This window comes from Bos indicus, chromosome 12 (genome assembly GCF_029378745.1).
Source record: "Bos indicus isolate NIAB-ARS_2022 breed Sahiwal x Tharparkar chromosome 12, NIAB-ARS_B.indTharparkar_mat_pri_1.0, whole genome shotgun sequence".
NCBI classification, from domain to species: Eukaryota; Metazoa; Chordata; class Mammalia; order Artiodactyla; family Bovidae; genus Bos; species Bos indicus.
The window spans coordinates 74,645,721-74,671,881 of NC_091771.1; the positions used below are offsets into that span (position 1 = coordinate 74,645,721).

Sequence of the window (26,161 nt, forward strand, 5' to 3'; positions counted from 1 at the left end):
CATTGGGAGCTCAGAGTCTTAGCTACTGGACCACAGGGAAGTCCCTTAAGCAAGCTTTTTCACTCTCCTCTTTCACCTTCATCAAGAGACTCTTCAGTTCCTTTTCACTTTCTGCCATAAGGGTAGTGTCATCTGCATATCTGAGGGTATTGACATTTCTCCCGGCAATCTTGATTCCAGCTTGGGGGTCATCCAGCCTGGCATTTCGTGTGATGTAGTCTTCATAGAAGTTACATAGACAGGATGACAATATAAGCCTTGACATACTTCTTGCCCTACGTGGAACCAATCCACTCTTCCATGCTCAGTTCTATTACTTCTTGATCTGCATACAGGTTTCTCAGGAGGCAGATAAGGTGATTTGCTATTCCAGTATGGAACTTCCTTAAAAAACTAAAAATGGAACTACCATATGACCCAGCAATCCTACTACTGGGGTACCCTGAGAAAACCATAATTATAAAAGACACATGAACCCCAATGATCATAGCAGCACTATTTACAATAGCCAGGACATGAAGCAACCTAAATATCCATCAGCAGATGAATGGATAAAGAATATATTTAAAATTTTAGGTGAAGATATGCTTTAAATAGTATGTAATGCTATATTTATTCTAAACACTTTTGTGACTAGAGACAGTCATGTTAATACCAGTCTGCTAAACCAAATGTTAAGTTAATCACACAGTTGGGGAGGAGATAACACTGTGAAATCAAGGGAAGAAAGAGATAGAATCTAATCCCAGACTTTGGATTTCCCCTGCTTAGCTTCTCAAATAACTAATGAAGCCCAAGATGAGCAGTGTGGTAAATGGGAGTATGCATACCTCAGAGAGAATAACGCTTTTATTCAGGGTCCATGCTGCCAGAAGATTTCATCCAAGATCAGTAAAATTCAAGGTTTATTCAGACAGAATTCGAAAATTTGAGCCACAGGGTGGGGATCCATTTCCAATCTCCTTGCCCACCCATATAATGATATAGCTCAGCTCAGAACAGTTGCTCAGTCATCTCTGACCATTTGTGACCCCATGAATCACAGCACACCAGGCCTCCCTATCCATCACCAACTCCCGGAGTTCACTCAAACTCATGTCCATCGAGTCAGTGATGCCATCCAGCCATCTCGTCCTCTGTCATCCCCTTCTCCTCCTGCCCCCAATCCTTCCCAGCATCAGGGTCTTTTCCAATGAGTCAACTCTTTACATGAGGTAGCCAAAGTATTGGAGTTTCAGCTTTAACATCAGTCCTTCCAATGAACACCCAGGGCTGATCTCCTTTAGAATGAACTAGTTGGATCTCCTTCCAGTCCAAGGGACTCTCAAGAGTCTTCTCCAACACCACAGTTCAAAAGCATCAATTCTTCGGTGCTCAGCCTTCTTCACAGTCCAACTCTCACATCCATACATGACCACTGGAAAAACCATAGCCTTGACTAGACGGACCTTTGTTGGCAAAGTAATGTCTTTGCTTTTCAATGAGCTATCTAGGTTGGTCATAACTTTCCTTCCATGGAGTAAGCATCTTTTAATTTCATGGCTGCAATCACCATCTATAGTGATTTTAGAGCCCCCCAAAATAAAGTCTGACACTGTTTCCACTGTTTCCCTATCTATTTACCATGAAGTGATGGGACCATGAAGTGATAATGATATAAGATTTAGGTAAAACAACCTATTAGGACAGACAATAGCCACATATTTCCAGTGGTTGATTTTCTGAATAGATAACCCTGGTTTAACTACCAAAATCCAGTATAGGGCAAAGTAAGAGTCTTCATTCAACCTCTTTTCTTCTAGTAGATCTTTAAAATAATTATTCTAGTTAATTCACAGAGTAAATGTGACTCAGACACTCAATCTGTTAAGACATTACTGAATTTCTCCTGGAAGCCCTAGTTGCTCATACAGACTCATTGTAAACACCTTAGACTCTGGTATAATGGAGCAGATGACTTAACTTCACCTGAATAAACTCCTAAGTACCAGTTCAGAATGAACACTGCATCTTCATCTTCTTTTACAAATCCCCCAAAATACAGGTCACTTTGTACATTCGCCCTAAGAACAGGAAAGAAAAAATATTACACTACAAATATACATAGAACTCACACAAATATAAAAAATAATCACCTCAATTTTAGAAACATGTTTCATGTTGCAAAGTGTTTCCCAACTCACAAGACCCTCTGTGTGTCTCCCTGTTAAAAATCTGAATCATGACTTTCAGTTCTAAAAACTGTGAAGACAGACTTAGAAAATGAACCTGTGGTTACTGGACAGGAAGGGATAGTTAGGGAGATTGTGATGGTCATGCACATACTATATTTAAAATAGATAACCAACAATGACTTATTGTATAGCACGTGGAACAGGAACTCTGCTCACTGCTGTATGGCAGCCTGGATAGGAGGGGACTTGGGGGAGGGCGGATACATGTATATGAATGGCTGACTCCTTTCACTGTTCACCTGAAACTATAACAACATGGTTAACCAGCTATATTTCAATACAAAAGAAAAAGTTCAGAAAAAGAAAAAAAAAAGTCTGTAAAGAAGCTACCAAAGAGAGGGACATGGGGAAAGACCATGGGGTGATCATACTCACCTGCAAAAAGTTTACTTTTTCTTCAGGGAAACTATGTAAGGTCATAAGAGGAGACAAAAGAAGCCCCACCTCCACCCGACTCTGTGAGAAAGTGAAGCTTCATGTAGATTTCACAGCCCTTTGGGTCAGACCAGGAATCACTCACCAGTATGCAAGCCACCAGTCCTGCAGGACGTAGGCAACCTGGAGCAGGAAACAACAGTCACTCACACACTGACATCACTGAGCCTTACACCCTGCTCACTAGGATGGGGGACGGAAAGCCTCCAGAACACAGAGGCTCCTTCCAGCTCAGGTCTGTGCCAAGCCCCACACCCCATATGACCACAAGTCAGGGAAGGGCATGCTACATTTTAAAATCTTTAAATGATATCCCCTTTTCCCCAGAAGACTTTGCTCAACACATATGGCATATGTCGATGGAAACTCAAGTGGACTTAAAATGCAGCCTCATCCAGTCAGATGAAGGCCTGAGAGCAAATCCTGAGGCTTCCTAGAGGAGGAATAAATTCTGCCTCAAGATAGCAGGGACAACTCCTGCCTCAGATCCCAACCTGCAGGACTGCCTTCCTGATTTCACATTCACCCAGCAAGATCCCACATCAGCCAGTTTTTACAAATAAATCTCTTAAAACACATATCTAAGAATAATTATAAAATAAATATAGTATAAATAGTACATAATCAACAAGCTGAGGGCATAAACCAAAATAAATGCCCTTACATACCTGAGCTGCAATGTTTATGAGAATAATGAAGAGGATGACAGACCAGCCAGCACCAGCTGTGAAGTAATTCTTATAGGTCTTAAAACCAACTTTTCCTTCCAAATGGTCCTCTAAAGGTAGTGTAACCTGTATATTCTCAGGCTGGAAGGGAAAAAAGGCAGTGAGATATGAAATTCTAAATAATGAACTCCAAGTTTCAAGAGTTCAACAATGCCCTCCACTGCAAAGCTGTGGGAAACAGACACATCTCACACACTGGTAGGAGTACAAGATGGTCCATCTCCTCCGGAGAAGGGTGTGGGAATATCTGGCCAAACCATGTGTGCATTTAGCCTTGGACCCAGCCATCCCACTTCTAGGAATCTATTAGAAATAAGGAAACATCATTTGCATGAGGTTATGTACTGCTGGGTGACTTTGCTTAAAGTCGATCACGACTCTCAGCATAAGTATAATACACCTGGTTCAAGTATAAAGACAGAAGCTTTTTCTAAAATAATATATAAAATTATGGAGTTAATGTATCTCTCTAGATGACTTGTTAATGTACCTCTCTAGATGACTTGTGTCACTCAATGATGGAGACATAAAATGCAGTTGGGGCTCAAAAGGTGAAGATGGAAACTAACTCCAAAGTTTCTACTGTGTGTCAGGTCCTTTGCACACGTTACCTCTGACCATGGGGCAAAATACTACCAATCAGTCACCTGCAGTGCCAGGACATCCAACATATAGGAAAAGTAGCTGATTTAATGTGATCACAGGAGGACTCAGTCTAAGGATGTCCTCCATTAAGCCTCTGGATGAATAAGGGAACCTGGGGGCCACCAAAGCAAGTAGGATGTAACTACGGTAAATTGAAGAGTTTTCACATAAGTGTGAGCCACATGCATCCAGAAATTCACAGAAGTGCACCCACTCCTGGTCTCCATAAGAGTCTCCATCCTACACCCAAAGGGGAACCCCACACAGGCTTGCTCCTTTCATGCTCTTCTATCAATTCCATGGAATAAGACTTTGGGAACCTTAGGGTCTACTTTGGGACAAATAAATATGTCATGAGCAGAGCAGACTGAAGGTCCATGAAGCCACCAAGAGCAGATAGACCTAGGTGTGTTGCAGGCTGAGAAACTCACATCTTGGTCCTCTGGAGCTGCACCTTTCAATGAGGGTCTGGGAGACTGTAGCGATGGACCCAAAGACTCAGAGATCATAGTGGGAGTTCCTAGAGCTGAAGATGGTTCAGACTGCTTATTTCCCTTCTCAAAAAGGGAAAAAATATCTATCCCAGATTTCAGGAACTCAGAGTAAGTCCCCCTTTCCACCATTTTGCCCTAAAATAAAAAATAATAATAATAATATTAATTTTTGAGAGGAATTTTACATTTGATAATATTGTGTTAGTTGCTCAGTTGCGTCTGACTCTTTTTGACCCCATGGACTGTAGCCTGCCTGGTTCCTCTGTCCATGGGATTCTCCAGGCAATAATACTTGAATGGGTTGCCATTCCCTTCTCCAGGGATCTTCCTGATCCAGGGATTGAACCCAGGTTTTCTGCATTGCAGGCAGATTCTTTACCATCTGAGCTACCAGGGAAGCCCTCGATAATATTAAACCAACTGAAATACTAATCATGAAAAATTATTTGGTCTTAAATTATAATATTTGAAGGAAATAAAGATCTCTGGGTCTAGAATTCTTGTTGAGAAATCTAGTCAACTCAACACAGAACTGAGCATTCTGTTCTCTGCCAAACCCTGTGTTAGGTGCTGGGGGATTTGAAAGAAACGTGTGCTCGTGGGTTAAAAATGGAGGTCATTCACATAACTACCATGGGCACTGAGGGAAGCAAGAAGAACAGAAGTTGCTGGGAGGATAAGCACAGTCTCTAGAGACAACATGAGAACTGAGAGAAACCTCAAGTGAAAAGCAGAATTTTAAAAAACGCTGGGGAGAGTATTCCAGAAGAGAAAATTACTGACACAGAGGTGGGCATGAGCACATCTGCATGGGTAAGAGTCACTCATCAAATTTCACCACGACCACCGTCACTGTCACAATATCATGTACCCAGCTGGGACAGGACATGTAGGAACCAGCCCTGAATAGAGAACCCATAAGCTGCATCTTCATGGTCTTTACAACTGTCTGGAGGAATTAGAATGCATTATAGGGTCACAAAGATCAAGGAAGTTCCCAAATGAAAATTCAATGTTCCATCTATTAAAGTAATTGAACACGGAGGCCATGAGGCTGGGGTGTCTCTGTGCCCACAAACCGAAACCTAAGCCACAATCAGTGTACACAGATCCAAGAAAAAACTTAGCATTAACCAACCACAAGTAGCTAACCAGGCTTCCCCAATCAGGCAGCTGATTAAACTACAGCCAGTCTAATCATGTTCTTTGAACATGTGTGGGGAGTTGGTGACAGACAGGGAGGCCTGGCATGCTGTAGTCCATGGGGTCACAAAGAGTCAGACATGACTGAGCGACTGAACTAAACTGAACTGACACATCCTTGCACAGTTTCCCTCCCTTACAAAGTCATATAGAATAATGTGCAGATGTTTCACTATTTTCTGGCCCTGAAACAAGATGCAGCTGATCACTCAGTGGCAAACAAAACATTAGGGGAAAAAAATCTCACGATGCAAAACTCATCAAATAAGAGCAACTCTGGGTAAGGCAGCTCAGGTGGAAGAAGATGGCCCAGGACCCTAGCTAGGACCCCTCTCATCCTATGTTCTGAGGTGAGCCACTGGGAGAAACCGAATGAAGCATATGGGTACCATCTAATACAACAGAACTAGAAAATTATGCAGGATATATTGTGTCTTGTTCCACTTAGGAGGCAAAATTCACACACCTCTTTAAGGAAATCACCACTCACCACTTCATATCTGTAATATGAACAATGAAATGACTAGAAGTACAAAGACAGCAATTTCACTCAGCAGCTAATCGCTGACAATTCTGAGGGGACAAGTGGGCAGCCATATCCCCTCTGCTGTGAGAGAGGGAACAGACAGTGAGGAGGGACCCCAATTCATCCAGGGATGCTCATCAGTGGACAGATAGTTGTTTTGTTAGTAGTAAAACTGGGGGTAGTATCCTCAAAGGAAGCATCTCACATACTAGTAAAGTAATGCTTAAAATTCTCCAAACCAGGCTTCAACAATACATGAACTGTGAACTTCCTGATGTTCAAGCTGGTTTTAGAAAAGGCAGAGAAAACAGAGATCAAATTGCCAACATCCGCTGGATCATGGAAAAAGCAAGAGAGTTCCAGAAAAACATCTATTTCTGCTTTATTCACTATGCCAAAGCCTTTGACTGTGTGGATCACAATAAACTGTGGACAATTCTGAAAGAGATGGGAATACCAGACCACCTGACCTGCCTCTTGAGAAATCTGTATGCAGGTCAGGAAGCAACAGTTAGAACTGGACATGGAACAACAGACTGGTTCCAAATAGGAAAAGGAGTATGTCAAGGCTGTATATTATCACCCTGCTTATTTAACTTATATGCAGAGTACATCATGAGAAACGCTGGACTGGAAGAAACACAAGCTGGAATCAAGATTGCTGGGAGAAATATCAATAACCTCAGATATGCAGATGACACCACCCTTATGGCAGAAAGTGAAGAGGAACTCAAAAGCCTTTTGAGGAAAGTGAAAATGGAGAGTGAAAAAGTTGGCTTAAAGCTCAACATTCAGAAAATGAAGATCATGGCATCTGGTCCCATCACTTCATGGGAAATAGATGGGGAAACAGTGTCAGACTTTATTTTTTTGGCCTCCAAAATCACTGCAGATGGTGACTGCAGCCATGAAATTAAAAGATGCTTACTCCTTGGAAGAAAAGTTATGACCAACCTAGATAGCATATTCAAAAGCAGAGACATTACTTTGCCAACAAAGGTCCATCTAGTCAAGGCTATGGTTTTTCCTGTGGTCATGTATGGATGTGAGATTTGGACTGTGAAGAAGGCTGAGCGCCAAACAATTGATGCTTTTGAACTGTGGTGTTGCAGAAGACTCTTGAGAGTCCCTTGGACTGCAAGGAGATCCAACCAGTCCATTCTGAAGGAGATCAGCCCTGGGATTTCTTTGGAAGGAATGATGCTAAAGCTGAAACTCCAGTACTTTGGCCACCTCATGCAAAGAGTTGACTCATCGGAAAAGACTCTGATGCTGGGAGGGATTGGGGGCAGGAGGAGAAGGGGACGACAGAGGATGAGATGGGTGCATGGCATCACTGACTCGATGGACGTGAGTCTGAGTGAACTCCGGGAGTTGGTGATGGGCAGGGAGACCTGGCGTGCTGTGATTCATGGGGTCGCAAAGAGTTGGACACGACTGAACGATTGAACTGAACTGAACTGAAAACATCTAGGGACTGGCTAAATAGGTTATTCTCCTGCCCACTGAGCCTCTGCTCATAACCCTGTCAACATTGGGTTTTACACATTAGAATCACCCCTCTGCATGAAATCAACTGCTCCAAGCTTGAAAAACCTTAGCCCCTCCCCCCATTCCTAGAGGAGTGGAGAAGAATCCACACATGGAACTGCTTCTAGAGAGATAGAGGTTCTGTGTTTTAATAATCTTGGAGCAGAGATTCATTTCATAAGTCAGGAATCTGACCAAGGGCCTGTGGAACAGTCAGGGGTTAACGACAAAGGCACTGGCCCAGAGATAAATGAGCCAAGTAGTGAGCCAAACTACCACCAAGTCTGAAAACTTCTCACTAATCTCCACCCCACCTCCCAACCATGGAGCTGTGGACTGGATGGTGCCCCCTCCTCAAAATAATAAGTTCAAATGTGACACCTGTGAACATGACCTTATTTGGAAACAGGGTCTTTGCAGATGCAATCAAGTTAGGATGTGACCCTAAATCCAATATGACTGATGTCCTTATGAGAAGGGACTCAGACACGAGGACAATGGCCATGTGGCATCAGTGGCAGAGACCACAGTGCTGCAGTTAGAAGCCAAGGAATACCAAGGAAGGCCGGTGAACACCAGAAGCTGGAAGGAAGGATCCTCCCTGGAGCCTTCAGGAGAGCACAGCCCTGCCAGCACCTGGATTTGGGACTTGTAGCCTCCAGAACAGGGAGACGATAAACTTCTGCTGAAGTCACCCAGTTCACAGTACTTCGTCATGGCAGCTCTAGAAGCTGATACTCTAGCCTGAGCTCACACTTCTGTCTTCTCAGGTTTACTAAGACTTGAAATTGCTTCTGCTGTCACCCCTCAAGTGACCATCAGAGAAATCTCTCATATTTGATATTAGACCACATCACTGCTCTGTTCTGAACCATCCAAGACTTCCATCCCACTTTCAGTCCCTGCCCACAGCTCGGAGACCAGCTCCCTCCCATCCCTCTGCTCACTCCTGTCAGACACGCTGGTCTTCCTGCTGTTCCTCCAACCTGTCAGGTAAGCTCCTTCCTTAGCAACCCCTGCCTCAGACCCTCCCCCAGGTGACTACATGGCCCCCACCTTCATGTCACTCAGACCCCGTGAGGCAGCAGCTCCTCAGGGTGGCAGCCAGGATGTCATCCTCACTCCCTCTTTGTCACATCCATCCCCATAAGAACAGGAGCCCCATGAAGGCAGAGCCTTGTCCTCCTGCTGCACACACAAGAGACCTGGGCAGTGAGACCAGCAATTGGAGACACCAACAGAGTGGGCATCTCTGACCCGGGTGCTCGGCTACCCAAACTCACTTCTGGAGTTAATGGAATATGCTTTTTAGGCAACCTAGGTATGACAATCACCTGGATACCAACAGATCATAGAATCTCTAATTTCTATGTAATACACTTTGACTAAAGTCACAGAAGAGGAAAATAAAAAGTTCTAAATAAATTACATCATTATCCTTAAGAAATTTTATTAGAGCAGGGATGATTCAATAACCCTGTGGTTTCAATGTTATACACTTTAAGGTTTATATGGCTTAGAGTGTAATAATGACATTTCTACAGGGCTTTAGATTCATCCTCCAAGGCGTGAACATTAGCTCTGAGAAGAAGGGGATGAAAAACTGAGGGAGAAGAGGGTGTTTACCACTAATCCAAGGCAAGTGACCAGAAAGGAGGTCTGTCCTTCAACACACCTGAGTGCTAGAAATTCCACAGACTTCTATTCCACAAACTTACATTTTTCAATATCAGAATCTGACTTGCATCTTTTAGGTATTGCAACTGATGAGTAACTAAAATTGTGATCTTCTTCTTCAAGCCATGCCGAATACACCTATAAATGTAAAAGGGCAAAAGCACATTAATGGAGGGCCTCAAACGGAAAACTTATATTTTGAAAACATTGAGACAAAGACCACACAGCAGTCAAAGATCCTTAGTTTAAATGCCAAATCAATAATAACAATTACATAAACATAAATCAATTAATCCAACTAGGTTCTTAAATTTATCAGGAGCAAATTTGAATTGAGTGCTACAAAAAAATTTTTAAACCAGTTCAGTGAAGGAGGCACTAACAGCTAAGTCTTCTCCTCTAAAACTCAGCTTAACAATTATTTCCATGTTTCATAAAGGAAAACAACTGAGTAATACTGAGATTTCAAAACCTGACTAAACTAAAACACTATTTTATCACTATTTGGGAATAGGAGAAGAGGAATCCATGTCATTTAAAAATTTGTACATTCTTAGCTTTAAAGGAGATTATTTACAATTAGTGAAGTAAATATTCACAACAAAGAATTAATAGATTCTTAATACACTTGTCAGAGTGTATTTGCTAGACACTTGTTCCCAAAGAATATTAGATAGAAAATGAATGCCAGCGGGGCCTTCATCACTCTCTACAACATGCTCAGTTCCATCCAGGAAGCAAGTCTTCTTTCATTAGGACTGAACAACTTCCAAACATGAAAGTAAAAGAACAGACTCCAAATGGTCCAAATCACAGTGGAAATCACCCAATGGCTCAGAGCACCCACCAGTTCTCTTAGTCAAAACACCCTCAGGATTGAACCTTATATTTTTTTCACAATAAAAAAAAAAACCAAACTACTTCTACATTTCAAATGTAAACCCCTAGGGCCCAGTCTCATCCCACAGGGTCCACAATGCCTCCAGGGAAGCAAGTGGGTGAATCTGGGCCCCAGTGACCACAGGCAGGGCTCCAGGCAGGTACTCTGGGTGCCCCAGCTCTTCACAGAGAAAATCTCAGGAACCTGGGCTAGAACTCAGCCTGTGAGTGAGTCAGATAGAGAGTCTTGAGGCAGCAGACTTCAGCTCAGTCCCTCTCAGGAGCCTGACAACATTGGACAAGAGACTAAACCTCAGTCTCTTCATCTCAGAACAAGGTCAATGAGAACTCATCCACACGTTCTGAGAAATCAAACCACCAATACACTCAGTAAACGTCAGCCCCTTTCTCCACTCCTTCCTAGCCACAAATGGTCATGTGTTTTGGACTCAGAACAGAAACTCTTAACGGGACACTCTGGACACTGAATCTGTGATCAGAAACAAGACCCTGGAATGTAAACACATACACCATCACTTGTTAAGTCTAAAAGGATTCATTTTTACCTTTTGACATGTGTTAGCTCGGCGTTCATAACTAAGCTTCTTGATCAACACCTTTTCAAACTTAGTACTAAAGCTTTTAAACAGAATTTTTTCTCCTTAATTCATAATTACCTGCCAATAGTCCCTAAGCTGGACTGGAAGAAGCACAAGCTGGAATCAAGATTGCCGGAAGAAATATCAATCACCTCAGATATGCAGATGACACCACCCTTATGGCAGAAAGGGAAGAGGAACTAAAAAGCCTCTTGATGAAAGTGAAAGTGGAGAGTGAAAAAAGTTGGCTTAAAGCTCAACATTCAGAAAACGAAGATCATGGCATCTGGTCCCATCACTTCATGGGAAATAGATGGGGAAACAGTGGAAACAGTGTTGGACTTTATTTTTTGGGGCTCCAAAATCACTGCAGATAGTGATTGCAGCCATGAAATTAAAAGACACTTACTCCTTGGAAGAAAAGTTATGACCAACCTAGATAGCATATTCAAAAGCAGAGACATTACTTTGCCAACAAAGGTCCGTCTAGTCATGGCTATGGTTTTTCCTGTGGTCATGTATGGATGTGAGACTTGGACGTGAAGAAAGCTGAGCGCCAAAGAATTGATGCTTTTGAACTGTGGTGTTGGAGAAGACTCTTGAGAGTCCCTTGGACTGCAAGGAGACCCAACCAGTCCATTCTAAAGGAGATCAGTCCTGGGTGTTCTTTGGAGGGAATGATGCTAAAGCTGAAACTCCAGGACTTTGGCCACCTCATGCGAAGAGTTGACTCATTGGAAAAGACTCTGATACTGGGAGGGATTGGGGGCAGGAGGAGAAAGGGACGACAGAGGATGGGATGGCTGGATGGCATCACTGACTCGATGGACGTGAGTTTGAATGAACTCTGGGAGATGTTGATGGACAGGAAGGCCTGGTGTGCTGCAATTCATGGGGTCGCAAAGAGTCGGACATGACTGAGCGACTGAGTCCCTAAGTTCGGTTCAGTTCAGTCACTCAGTTGTGTCAGACTCTTTGCGACCCCATGAACTGCAGTACACCAGGCTTCCCTGTCCATCACCAACTGCTGGAGTCTACCCAAACCCATGTCCTTTGAGTCGGTGATGCCATCCAACCATCTCATCCTCTGTCCCTAAAGGTGGATTTAATCAAATCTGATGGGGTGTTATTTCCAAGATGAACCAACCCAAAAGTTTTAATATGTTTTCTTCCTAACATCCTATCATAGATGAGGCAATGCAAATAACTACAATGAAGTGATCAGTTGATGGCTTTGGTTTTTCCCTAAATAATGCTTTTATCCAAATCACTAGAAAAATACACTATTTTCCAAATTTTTAAAGATTTTCAAGTCTTGCCATAGAAATGATTGAGTCAGCAACCAGTTGTATAACAGTTATTCCTATATAAAGGCTGTGTTAATTCTATAATCCCACATATAATGCTATATAAGGGTTGTATTAAGAGGGAACACATCCTGTGGTGGAGGTGATACAAATCAGACAGACAGAGTCCACCTCCATTCATTCAATCGGCAGAGGTTTGTTGAGGAGCCAGGCACTGTCCTAAGTGCTGAAGATCCACCCACAGGTCAAGATAGAAGATAATATTCTGCATCGTGTAGAGGACACACTGAACAAGTACAGAAAATGCGCTATTGGGGTGTGCCTTGTGCTCTGAAGGAAAAACAAGGGGAGCTGCTGTCTTAGATGTAGAGACAAGGGAGCCTGGAGACTCTCTGGGGAAAAATTCTGGAAGAAGGCATAGCAGGTGCAGGGTTCCTGGGACAGAACATGCTGGGCTGAGGCAACTTCCGGTATTCACAGTTTATGGGTAGGGGGCACTGATAAACAGTCAAGCGCTCCGGCGGAGGACTGTGGGAAGAGAGAGGACACGGGCGCCCCCTGGAGGAGTAGGTGGGAATGGCAGGTCCCGTCTTCCACCTTCCTTCTGTGTCCTGGGGCACTGCTCCCTAGCTCTGGGACAGAGGGACCAGTATGTACAGACAGACAGGGGTGAGAAAGGACCCCTGGAAAGGCTTATGGGGGCAGACAACGAAGAAGCCTGTTTGTTTGAGGGCTTGGAGCTGCTTCCGGGGCGGGGCGGGGGCGGGGCGGGGGAATGTCCATGAAGGGTTGGAGCAGGTGGGTGAACTGTGTAGGCAGCTTTGTGGAAGTCTGATCAGGACAGACCCCAAGACCTGATGATGTAGGAGGCAGGTGTCTAGTGATGTAGGCCTGAACTAGGATGGGATCCATGGCTGGACACAGGTAAGACTGCATCAGTTCAGGTAAAGCCCTCACCTTCCATAGTTGATAGAATCCACTATGTTCACAGCATAAAGCTGTAAAAGTCATGAACCTCAATGACCATGGATATAAATTCATGACTAAAGGAAACTCTTAATGGCAAGTAGAAGTGTGACTCATTCACTTTTAATACAAAGCCATCCCCATGACTAAGCTTCACCACCATATCTCACAGCATATTCCCTCTGATTCTCTTAATTTGAAAGCACTCTCCAGTTTCTGCTGAGTGGTTTCCTAAACTGCTTTCACACCCTCTGCTTTAAGTTTCCGTAGAGAATGTGGTTCCGATTACAAACAACAGTCATAAGCTTGCTTCTATCAACTATATAGCCAAAGTGATATATTCAAAATACTTGAGAGGATTTTATAAATATCTCCAGTGTTTGAAAAAGAACTCAGGAGAACGTCTGTGATCAGCACACTGTATTTGGCATCAAAATGCCTTGCTCTCCCCTCCCTGTGACACAGATGTAATGACCAGCAGAATCTATTCCTGCCCTAATGGAGAACTTGTGCAGATGCTCACAAGACTAGGTGACACACATTTGTGAGCTCAGGGTGGGGTGCTGGGAACAAGGAGGCTAAGCTACTCAGGATGCCAGGAGGGTGGAGGTGGGGAATCCTTGTCACAGCACAAGCTCCTGTCACTGAACTCATGACAAGACACAAGGCACTTCTCTAAGAGAAAATTCATCATCATGAATAGGACAGGTTGGGAAAGGGGGCTCAGATCAGAGAGCTGGAGACCATGCCATGTGTCATCTGCTCTGTTCTCTCATGTTCTCAAAGATTAAGTGCTACTATGCAGGTTTGTGTGTATGTGTGTTACAATATACCTAACATGAACTTCACCATTTTAACCATCTAGCCATATAGTGGCATTAAGTACATTCACATTATTGTGCAGCCATCACCACCATCCATCTCCACAACTCTTTTATCACCCCAACACTAAGCATGTTTTATACAAGGCAGGTTCCACCAAAGTCTAAAAACCCCCACTTAGTGGATGTGCAATCCTAGCTCCTAGTCAGCTCCTAGTGTCCAGAGCCCAGAGCTCCTCAAAGGCCTCCCTCTCACATTTGCTGACTCTGCTGAAGTCTCTGCTTTGCTATTCTGGACCCGCTGTAAATCAATCACATCCCCTCAGATTCACATGTGGTCACCTTAGTAGTTAGTACCTTAGAATTTGGTGTCATGGACTTTAAAGAGGTAATCATTACCCTTACTTATACTGGGCCTAATCTAATCTGACTGCTCTGCTTAGATGAAGAGGAGATTAAGACATAAGGACAGAGACACGAGCATGTTAATCAATGAAGTTAGAACACACCCCCTCCTCATGCCCAAAAATAAACTCAAAATGGCTTAAACACTTAATCGTAAGATGTGACACCATAAAACTCTCAGTAGAGATTATAGGCAAAACATTCTCTGACATAAATTATACCAATGTTTTCTTAGGTCAGTCTCCTAAGGCAATAGAGATATAAGCACAAATATACAAATGGGGACTTTCCTGGTGGCTCAGTGGCAAAGAATCCACCTTCCAATGCAGGATACACAGAATTCCTCCCTGGTCCAGGAAGACTCACACATGTACAATACAACTCAGCCCCATGCACCACAACTACTGAGCCTGTGCTCTGGAGCCCAGGAACCGCAACTACTAAGCCCACACACCCTAGAGCCTGGGCTCTGCAACGAGAGAAGCCACCACAATAAGAAATCCACGCACCACAACTAGAGAGTAGCCCCTGCTCACTGCAACTAGAGAAAACCCCTCACAGCAATGTAAACCCAGCACAGCCATAAGTAAATAATAAATTTTAATTAAATAAACAAACAAATGGGACCAAATCAAACTTACAAGCTTTTGCACAGCAAAGGAAACTATAAACACAATGAAGAAATAACCTACAGAATGGGAGGAAATATTTGCAAATGTGACCAACAAGAGCTTAATTTCCAAAATATACAAACAGCTCATACAACTCAACAACAAGAAAATCTAATCAAAAAATGGGCAGAAGAACTAAATAGACATTTCTCCAAAGGACACATACTGATGGCCAAAAAGCACATGAAAGAAAAGTTCACCATTGTAAATTATTAGAGAAACTCAAATGAAAAGTACAATAAGCTATCATCTCACACCAGTCAGAATGGCCATCATTAAAATAACAATGGCTCAGAGGCTGTGTAGTAAAGGGAACCCTCCTACACTGCTGGTGGGAATATCAGTTGTTGCAGGCACTATGGAAAACAGTATGGAGGTTCCTCAGAAAACTAAAAGTAGAATTAACTTTATAATCTAGTAATCCCACTCCTGGGCATATATCTGGATGAAACTATAAATCAAAAAGACATGCACTCCTATGTTCATAGCAGCACCATTCACAGTAGCCAAAACATGGAAACAACCTAAATGTCCATCGACAAATGAGGGGATAAAGGAGATGTGGGACATTAGACAAGGCAGTACTACTCAGCCATAAAAAGGAAAGAATGCCATTTGCAGAAACATGGATGGACCTGAAGTTTATCATTCTAAGTGAAGTAAGTTCAGAAAGAGAAAGCCAAATATCATATCACTTATATGTGGGATCTAACTATGGCAAAAATGAACCCATTTACAAAACAGAACCAGACTCACAGACATAGTGAATGGACTTGTGGTTGCATGGGTGGAAGGAGGTGGTTGGGAGGGATGGGCTGGGAATTTCAAGTGAGGTTAGCAGATGGAAACTATTATGTGTAGAATGGATAAACAGCAAGGTCCTATGGTATAGCACAGGAGCTATATTCAATTTTCTGAGATAAATCATTATGGAAAAGAATGTATATGTGTGTATAACTGAGTCACTTTGCTGTACAAAGAAATTAACACAATATAGTAAATCAGTTATATTTCAATAAAAACTTTTTTTTAAAAAAAGGAGAGACACAGGTTGCATGTAAACAGAGTGAACACCATGTGAGGACACAGTGCAGGGATGTGGGCAGAAGCCAAGGAGACAGGTCTCAAGAGAAACTGAACCACCCACACCGTGAACCTGTAGCCTCAAGAACTGTGAGAAATTTAATTTCTATTCTTTGAGCATCTCCATCTGTGACAACTGGCTATAGACTGAATGTTTTTCTCCTCAAAAGTCATACACTGAGACCTAATCCCCACTGTGTTGGTATCAGGAGGTGGGGCCATCGGGAGGGACCAGATCATGAGGATGGAGCCTGAATGAAAGGGACTAGTGTCCTTATAAAAGAAACCCACACGACTCCCTCACCTCTGCCACCACATGAGGCCACAGGAATAGGACCCTCACCAGACTGAATCTTTCAGCACCCTGACTTGGACTTTCTCAGCCTCCAAAACCATGAGATAAAAACTTGTTATGGATGCTTGGGGCTAATGCACTGGGACGACCCAGAGGGATGGTATGGGGAGGGAGGAGGGAGGAGGGTTCAGGATGGGGAACACATGTATACCTGTGATGGATTCATTTTGATATTTGGCAAAACTAATACAATTATGTAAAGTTTAAAAATAAAATTAAAAAAAAAACAAACCTTGTTATTTCTAAAGCCACTCAGCTCTGGTGTCCTGTGAGAGCAGCCTGGACAGACACAGTGCTAGAAACTAACATAGGACCTGGCAGAGAGAATTCCAAAATAGCTCCTCCCTGCTGAACACCCCACCTCCTCCAGGAGAGGACTTGCCTGCTGTCCTCCTCACAGCCTTACTTCCTCCTCCCTCCACACTCAAGCTTCTACTCTTGCTTCAGTACTTTCCGCCCAGCCCAGGGCACAGGGAGCTTTCCAACTTCAGTGAAAGCCCCCAGCTGACACTTCCACTTTACATTCAGCACTTACTATCCTGTATTAAAACACTCTAATATGGCAAAACCAATACAATATTGTAAAGTTAAATAATAAAATAAAATTTAAAAAAACTAAAATAAAAAAAATGAAATCTATTGTAATAAAAGCTTATATATTGGAAAAAAAAAAAAACACTCTAAACCCTGACTCTGCTGAGCTTTCCCCCAGGCATCTGTCTTAACAAGCTCTATGTAGAGACACATTCCTTAGAAGCAGGAATGAGAGCTGGGCATCCTAGTCTCCCTTATTCTGCCCAGTGTGAGTCCTTCCCCTCTCCTGGATCACCGTCCTCTTTATAAACTAAGGTTTTGTGCAATAACATCTGTAAGGGCATTTATCTCAGTGCACGCAGCAGGGAGTTAATAAGTGCAACTGGAAGGCTTATTGGCTTTAACAAAGTGAACAACAGCAAGCGACCTGACCATGGGGGAGATGTGAAGGCTGTTTTAGGGAAAAAAAACAAGTTCACAAGGCTTTCAAATAGGCCAGTCTAGACTCCATAAGAGGCCTCAGTCAGTGTGTGTTAGGACACATTATACACAGAAAAGAATCAGAGTTGTGCTACTTTAGTCACTGTATAGCCAACCAGGAGCCACTGACAAATTCTACATTTTAGAAATAGGAATGAGAGTCAAGACTTAAGCCAGATTATAGGTGACTCTACATTGTAGGTCTAAGTATTAATTCTAGTAAGCATCCATGAAATAACATGAAATGATTGAAATCATGCTCAAATGTGGAATAAATGATTCTAAAATTCTAGTCTTTATTAAGTCTAGACTTAATAAAGACTTTATTTCCAAAGTGATAGAATAACAAGCAAAAACCAACAGGGTCTTTCCATGGAAGCCCTATGTCAGTACTGAAAACTTCGCTTCTAATGTGTCTTAAGCAAATGATGGAGGAAAAAAACTGGCAGCCAAGTACCAGGTTATAGAGTCTCACTCTCTGATTTAAAAACTCTACATCATCTTTCTTATTCCTGGGGTCTGGATCCACCCAGAGTGTCTGGTAATCAACTTCAAGTGGCAGGAGCGAAACTGCCATCTATCCCTCACTCCCTAAAGCACGGACCCCACTGGTCCCCACACACTGGAAACACCTGCTGTGTTTTCCTGTCCTGACCTCATCAGGATGCAAGATTTCTTTCTGATGGATTTTCTGTGGAGGGAAGGGAGGGGAGGGAGGGACACCAGGGCAGAGGGAGCTGAGTCTCCTGGAGCACAAAGACCTTCCTGAGCTCTCTTCCCTCATCTCTACAGGGCTCTTGGAAAGAAGAAATGATAGAAAACAGGAGCAAACTCACTGTTCAAACAAGTGCCTGCTGATTATTGCATCCACTGAGCTGAGCGGATCATCCAGGAGGTAGATGTCTGCGTACTAATACATGGCTCTAGAAAATGTAGAGAGACGTCAGGAGGACACTACACATTCCCTGGGTATCATCTCTGAATCATGATGGTGTCTAACAACTCTAGGTTCCTTCTACAAGCCCAGGGAAAGGACGAAGACTCTGCTTCACACAGGCCCACCCAGTGAGCGGGGTCTGTGTGCTCACATCCACTAGGAGCTGTGGAGGAGGAGGGGCAGGATGGCAACTGAAACCCCATTTACCTGGCGAGGCTGACCCGGGCTTTCTGTCCTTCACTCAGCGGGGTTCCTCCATCTCCTATCTCAGTTAGATCTCCTTCCTCCAAAAGCTGTAAATCCTATACAGAGAGAAAAGGGGAAAAAGAAAAAGATATAAAATGTGTTCTACTACCATGTTACACTTCTAGTGTTAGTTCCTCATACAAGTATTTGATTAACGTGCATACATGCTAAGCTGCTAAATTGTATTCAACTGTTTGTAATCTCATGGACTAGGGCTTTTCAGGCTCTTCTGTCCATGGGATTCTCCAGGCAACAACACTGGAGTGGTTCGCTGTTTACTCCTCCAGGAGATCTTCCTGACCCAGGGATCGAAACAGTATCTCTTGTGTCTCCTGTACTGGCAAGCAGATTCTTTACCACTGAGCCACTTGGGAAGCTAGAGCAGTGGGTATAAGTCAGAGTAACTAAACTGTGACCCTGAACATTAAAAAAAAAAAAAAAAACTTTCAGTGTTTTTTATTTGTTTCATTCTGTAGTTTTGCACAGCATCTATGTGTTTGACCATTTTAACAGATATTTACTGAGGACCTACTGTATGACAGGCATTGCTCTGGGCACAATGAACTCAGTTGTGAAGAAACAAAGCTCCTAGAGTTTCTTTCCATGATGGAAGACAGATGATATGCAAAATTAACCTGAGCACAAGGACTGAGGACAGGAAGGAAAAGGAAGCCGGCTTAGGGGGATGGAGAGTGAAGGAGGGAAGTGAGTCCACATTTCGGGGGGAGGGCTCTGCTGAGAGGGGGTGTGAGCAGATCTGGAGGGGGGAGCTCAGGCAGACCTGGAGAGGCTGCTCCTCTCAGAGGGAGGGGCGTGTGCAGGTGCCACAGGGAGATGCCCAAGGCGTTCAGGACAAGGAGGCAGGAGAGCAGAGCTGAGTAAGAATGAGGGGGTGAGGGTGGAGACAGAGCAGAAGGAGCCTGGTGGCACTCCAGTAACAGGAGGAGGGGGACAGACCTGGTTTGAGGTTTTAAGAAATCATTCCTGTGCATTATAGAAAACAGACAGTAAGTGGGGAAGGGTGAGAGTGGACGCAAGTGAGGAGGCTACCAGAGTAATCGAGGTGAGAGATGACGGTGGTCAGAACCAGAGTGAGAGCAGTGGGAATGGAGCTATGGGGTCACACTCCAGGCACATGTTGAAGGCAGAGTCCTAAAGACCTGCTGACAGGATGGGTGTGGCTGTAAGAGAAGAGGAGATTGTGGTGTTTGGGGTGAGGAAGGGGAAGGACAGGGTCTCCATTTACTGAGCTGGGGAAGATGGTGGATGCAGATTTAGGGAACTTCGCTCATGGACAAGCTGAGATGACCTCCCAGTGGTGTCACAGTGCAGTTGTACATGCAGGTGTGAAGGTCTGTGCTAGACACACAGGTGTGAGAGCTGGTGGCCCAAGAGGTGAAGGCACAGGACTTGTTTTCATCAAGGAAAGAGTGTCTCTTAAAAAGACATTTGCTGATCTCTCACTTAGCTTCCCTCTTTCAGAGAAGGGATAACACCTGACCCAAGACTTCACAGTGATACTTAAAGTAAGTGACAGATAAGGTCTGTACAAGAAATGGGAGCAGAAAGAGCAGGCTGGGCAGGAAAACTGAAAGGAAAGAAATGGTGTGCTCAAAGGACACCCAGCAGATCACCTGGATTAAGCAGATGCTTGTCTGTGAAAGCAGGACAAACTCAAAGCTAAAAAGGAAATAAAGTTGTGACTTGAGGATCTGGGAATAATTCAAAAGTTATATTTGAATATCATTTAAGAAGTTAATAGACAAATCAATCTATTTTCCCCCAGAGTACCATGGGGAAAAAATAATAGATGACGAGAACATTCCCAAATGGCAAGATAGAAATCAGGCTTAAGTAGTTGTTCACTAGTTTAGTTGTGTCTGACTCTTTGTGATCCCATGGAATGGAGCACTCCAGGCTTCCTTGCCCTTTACCATTTCCTGGAGCTTGTTCAAACTTATGTCCAAAGAGTCAGGGATGTCATCTAACCATCTCGTCCTTTGTCATCCCCTTCTCCTCCTGCCCCCAATCCCTCCCAGCATCAGAGACTTTTCCAATGAATAAACTCTTCGCATGAGGTGGCCAAAGTACTGGAGTTTCAGCTTCAGCATTATTCCTTCCAAAGAAATCCCAGGGCTGATCTCCTTCAGAATGGACTGGTTGGATCTCCTTGCAGTCCAAGGGACTCTCAAGAGTCTTCTCCAACACCACAGTTCAAAAGCATCAATTCTTTGGCACTCAGCTTTCTTTCTAGTCCAACTCTCACATCCATACATGACCACTGGAAAAACCATAGCTTTGACTAGATGGACCTTTGTTGACAAAGTAATGTCTCTAATTTTCAAAATGCTATCTAGGTTGGTCATAACTTTTCTTCCAAGGAGTAAGTGTTTTTTAATTTCATGGCTGCAGTCACTATCCACCTCTGTAAACTCAGGAGTGGGCACTCAGATGAAATCTAGCCAATCATCATATGCCATGTCCTTGTCCAAAGGGCTTGGCCCAGAAACAACTTCATGGCTAACCAGACCAACTGGATTTCTTCCTTGAGAATGTTGAGCGGCGGTGGTGGGGGCTGAAGGAGGTGGGGGGTAATTTTTGTTTTGTTTTTTTGCTGGAGCTAGAAAGGGAAAACCTCTCTTTCCTTTCTGATGAGGGAGTTTTAAGGACATGACCCATGATTGGTAACCTTGTGCCCCATTTACATACAGAGCCTGAAGAATACAGCAGACACTCAGGGAAAGTCATACAGTAACTATTTATTAAACACCTACTATTCCAGGAGCTAGGGATACATAAGTGAACAGGAAGGGTAGTATAAAGCAGACTCTCGGTGACATCAAGTCCCTAGGGCTCCTGAGGCTAATAGGATCCCTCCTTGGACAGTGTGACCTGCTGGAGCAGAAGCTGTCACTTTCCAGCTCATGTCCACTGACTCTCGTCCAGGACTAAGGAGCTCACTGCTTATCTGCAACTCTCCACTTAGGGCCTCTTTCTAGCTATGGAAGCACACTGGGGTCATATGCAAAGCAAGCCAAAAACCTTGGATTCAACCCTTAACCAGTGATGGATGGGAAGTTGTAGATAACCAATGCCCTTGCCTGTGAGTTGGAATAATTCTGTCTACAAAAGTAACCCCAAGGGAAGGAGCCCAGTTATAAAAGCAGTAACTTTCTTGCTAATACATATTTTATTGGTTTCCTTCCCGTGTTTATCTCACTTCTCCACTCCCTACATGTGTTTTCCTAGGATAACTTCTAAAATAAACCACTTTCACTCAAATGTTTGCCTTAAAGTCTGTGACTGGGGAACCCAAACTATGAAACCTATGAGGAACATCATTCCAAATATTGAAAACTATATTCATTTCCTCCTTGAACCCATGAAAACCCTTTTTAATATTATAAACCTTGGGTTTATAATATTAATGCAGTAGCACTATTCACATGACAATTTTGAGGTCTTGAAATGCATCTGGTCCAACCTGAGTTATGCTTTAACTGTATAATACACTATGGATTTCAAAGACAGCATAAAACTCTTTTTTGTCTCAATGATTTTTTATATTTATTACATGTTGATATAGTATTTTTGGCACACTGGTTTAAAAATATCTTACTACTATTATTTGTCCCTTTTAACTTTTTCACATGGCTACTACAATTTAAATTTACAGATGTGATTCACTGTATATTTCTATGGATAGCACGGCTGTAACCAGTGGAAAGGCTTTAGCACCAAAAATTTCTCTCCCACTCAAGAAAGCAAATAAGTAAGGGTCATGTTAGTATACAAATTTTGGATGTGATCTATTTCATGGAAAGAAGTCACACTCACATTTCAGAACTGTGTTGTTAGTGATGAGTTCCTGTGTCACTTCCCACTGACCCTCAGTCCCATTTGTATCATTTTGCTACCATATAGAGACCTGATGTAAAAAATTAAGCAAAACTTCTCAATTTGGGCCAATGGCTTCCCTGGGGGCTCAGTGGTAAAGAATCTGCTTGCCATTCAGGAGGCCCAAGTTCGATCTCTGGGTCAGGAAGATCCCCTGGAGAAGGAAATGGCAACCCACTCCAGTGTTTTTGTCTGAGAAATCCCATGGACAGAGGAGCCTGGCAGTTACAGTCCATGCGGTACAAAAGAGGATGACTGAGTGACTAAACAACAACATTAAGATATTATAATAATACTGGGACTTCAGTTATTTTGTTTTCAGCCTTTTTGAAAACTAGTCCTTTCCTGAGATAAGTTGTCTGGAAACTGCCAAGAGTTGATAAGGGTGTCCTCAGAAAATAATATATCTAAAAAGATGAAAACCCTGCTTTCATTAGGCTCACAATCTAGAAAAGGAATAGGTAAAAAAAAAAAAATTGCAGCAAAATGATACAAATAATATAAATGTGTAAATATATTCATTCTCACATTTAAATTAGCAACAATCTTTAAAAACCAGAATAGCCTACGCTAATGAAAAGTGTGATAGGCACTGTAATCTATTGGTAAACTATAAATTAGAAAAGCATTTTCAGAACATAATCTGCAATATCTACTAAAAGCTTTAAAAACAGTCATCTTTTTTGACTCAATAGGATTTTTACTTACAAGATGATGAAGGCAAAAAAGTCATTTATAGAGAACTATTTATGCACAATTTTATTTATATGCAAATGTTCCTCAGAACAGTGGTTATTATTAAATTGTAATAGGATTTAGAAATATCCTAACTTCTAAGTTTGGCAATAGCAACATGATTGAACAAATTATGAATTATTTTTAAACAAGTGCTTTTGAACATCTACCATACATCTACCTTTCAAAGCACTGGGAATCAATGGACTACAAGATATGTAAGGTTTATCTTCTCATGGTGTTCACATTGAAGTAGTGGGAGATAGACGGTCAAAAAAAAAAAGAAAGAAAATATTCAAAGAAACAGAAAAAAAAAGTAAATGGATGAACAAGATAACATGAGGTTTGATGAGGAATATGAAGAACAGGAAGTGAGAGTGGCTGAAGATGGCTGGCAAGCCCTGCTTTAAATTGGGTGGTCAAGAAGGCTGCTTAGAGGAGAAACTTAGCCAAAACCAGGGAGTCAGTCTTCTGCAAACCTGGGAGCAAAATAAAATAAAATTAAATTTAAAAATCCATGGTATTGGATAAGATAACTTATGTGAGTGTAGATTTAAAAAAAAAGAGAGAGAGAGAGAGAAAAGGGAGACCTGCTCTTGCATCTCTAAGTTGAGACAAACTGCCACCCTGGAGACTGGGGAGGCTCACAGGTGAACAGAGAAAGTTGAGGCTTCTCAGGGTGAAATGACCATGGGAACCTGCACTTGGGGAGGAAACCAGAGCCATAACTGACAAACTGCTGGAGGCTCAGTGTTAACAATCTGAGAATAAAAAGTCCAGGGGACCGAGTCATGGGGGAACTCACAATATTGTGAGATTTACCTTCAGGAGCTTCACCAGGATCCTACAGGAATACCAGGGAAAAATCCCCTCAGTCTTCCTAAGTAGGGGGTAGCCAATTTGAAATAGACCAGAACACTCAGTCCTCTTAAGAAGGCCCTAGAGGAAAACTAGTACTAGAGTCTAACCCTCTAGGGTATTAACTGAACCCAACTGACATGAAGGAGGGAATACCCAGCTCCAGCTGGCTCAAGCCATTCTGTCCCACATAAGGGATGGGGTAGGGGAAAGAAAAATGAGAAACACTTGTGAGGTTCACAGTCCAGAGGAAGAGGCTCACTGAGGGGCTGAGACCTAATCATGGGATCTGCTTGCACTCACACCTCACCTCCTCATTAGTAAAGCCTTCTTATAGCAGTGCCTTTAATCTAGGACATCATGTCTGCATTTCAAGAAAAACTTACAAGACACACCAAAAGGCAAAAGAAAAAAGAAAAATATTTTTGAAGAGACAAAGCATCATCAGAACCAGACATGGCAGGGATGTTGGAAATATCAGATGAGGAATTGAAAAGCAACTATACCTTCCCTGGTGGCTCAGTGGTAAAGAATCTGCCTGCCAATGCAGGAGACCTGGGTTTGATCCCTGGGGCAGGAAGATCCCCTGGATCTTCTTCCAGGAGAAGAAAATGGCAAGCCACTCCTGTGTTCTTCCCTGGGAAATCCTACAGACAGAGGAGCCTGGTAGGCTACAGTCCTTGGGGTCACAAAAGAGTCGAATGCTACAGAGAAACTAAACAACAATAACAATAACATGAATAATATGCCAAGGGCTCTAATGTATAAAGTATACATTATACAAAAACAGATGGGAGACAGAAGCAGACAGATGAAGATTCTAAGAAAGAACCAAGAGTAAATGCTAGAGATAAAAAGCAGTGTAACAGAAATGGGGGGGGGGAACCCTACAACTAGGCTTATTATTTTCAAATTAAAGAAAAAAACATTTTGGCTATAGAGGAATCAAGATAAGAATTATATCCAATTCTCCTCAGAAACCAAGCAAACATGGAAGAGAGTAAAACCACCAACTTAGAATTGTGTAATTTGTGAAATGATTGTTCAAAAATGAAGGAAAAATGAATACTTCTTCAGACAAACAAAAATTGGGAAAGGAGTACAAAAAGGCTGTATACTGTCATATTGTTTATTTAACTTATATGCAGACTGCTGCTGCTGCTGCTAAGTTGCATCAGTCGTGTCCGACTCTGTGAGACCCCAGAGATGGCAGCCCACAAGGCTCCCCCTTCTGTACATCATGCAAAATCCAAGACTGGATAAAGCACATGCTGGAGTCAAGATTGCCAGGCGAAATATCAATAACTTCAGATACGCAGTTGAAGCCTGGTGTGCTACAGTCCACAGGGTCTCAAAGAGTCGAACACGACTGAGTGACTGAAATGATGCAAATGATATCACTCTAGTGGCACAAAGCAAAGATGAACTAAAGAGTCTCTTGATGAGGGTGAAAGACGAGAGTGAAAAAGTTGGCTTGAAACTCAACATTCAAAGAGCTAAGATCATGGTATCTTGTCTCATCACTTCATGGCAAATAGATGGGGAAAAAGTAGAAGCAGTGACAGATTTTATTTTCTTGGGCTCCAAAATCACTGCGGATGGTGACTGCAGCCATAGTATTAAAAGACACTTGCTCTTTGGAAGGAAAGCTGTGACAAACCTAATAAAATCTAAAGGGAAGATGTAGAAATTCTGGAGATGGATTCACAACAATGTGAATATAATTACTGCCACAGAGCAGTGCATTTAAGAAATGGTTAAAAGGGTTCATTTTACATTATGTATACTTTACTGTGTAGGGGAGAGGAAAATTCCTCTTTCTTTTACACTTCTAGGCTCTCTAGATGGAGCCTTCGAAAGTCAAATGATGTAAGACAGATGAACAAGAGAAACACAGTTTATTAACCTGTGCAGCA

The 26,161-nt window shown here is 42.7% G+C and overlaps 1 protein-coding gene across 1 annotated transcript in view; it reads right to left on the reverse strand.

The window, feature by feature from the left end:
• LOC139186233 (ATP-binding cassette sub-family C member 4-like) overlaps nucleotides 1-18,521 on the reverse strand; it is a 35,565-nt gene extending 17,044 nt beyond the window's left edge. Inside the window, exons 1-6 of the mRNA XM_070800396.1 lie at nucleotides 18,409-18,521; nucleotides 9,514-9,610; nucleotides 4,474-4,671; nucleotides 3,338-3,478; nucleotides 2,755-2,792; nucleotides 1,969-2,063 (exon numbers count right to left, since the gene is read on the reverse strand). Coding sequence (XP_070656497.1) covers nucleotides 1,969-2,063; nucleotides 2,755-2,792; nucleotides 3,338-3,478; nucleotides 4,474-4,665 — 466 coding nt within the window. The 5' untranslated portion in view covers nucleotides 4,666-4,671; nucleotides 9,514-9,610; nucleotides 18,409-18,521. The remainder of the gene's footprint in view (nucleotides 1-1,968; nucleotides 2,064-2,754; nucleotides 2,793-3,337; nucleotides 3,479-4,473; nucleotides 4,672-9,513; nucleotides 9,611-18,408) is intronic.
• Between the last annotated feature and the right edge of the window lie 7,640 nt (nucleotides 18,522-26,161).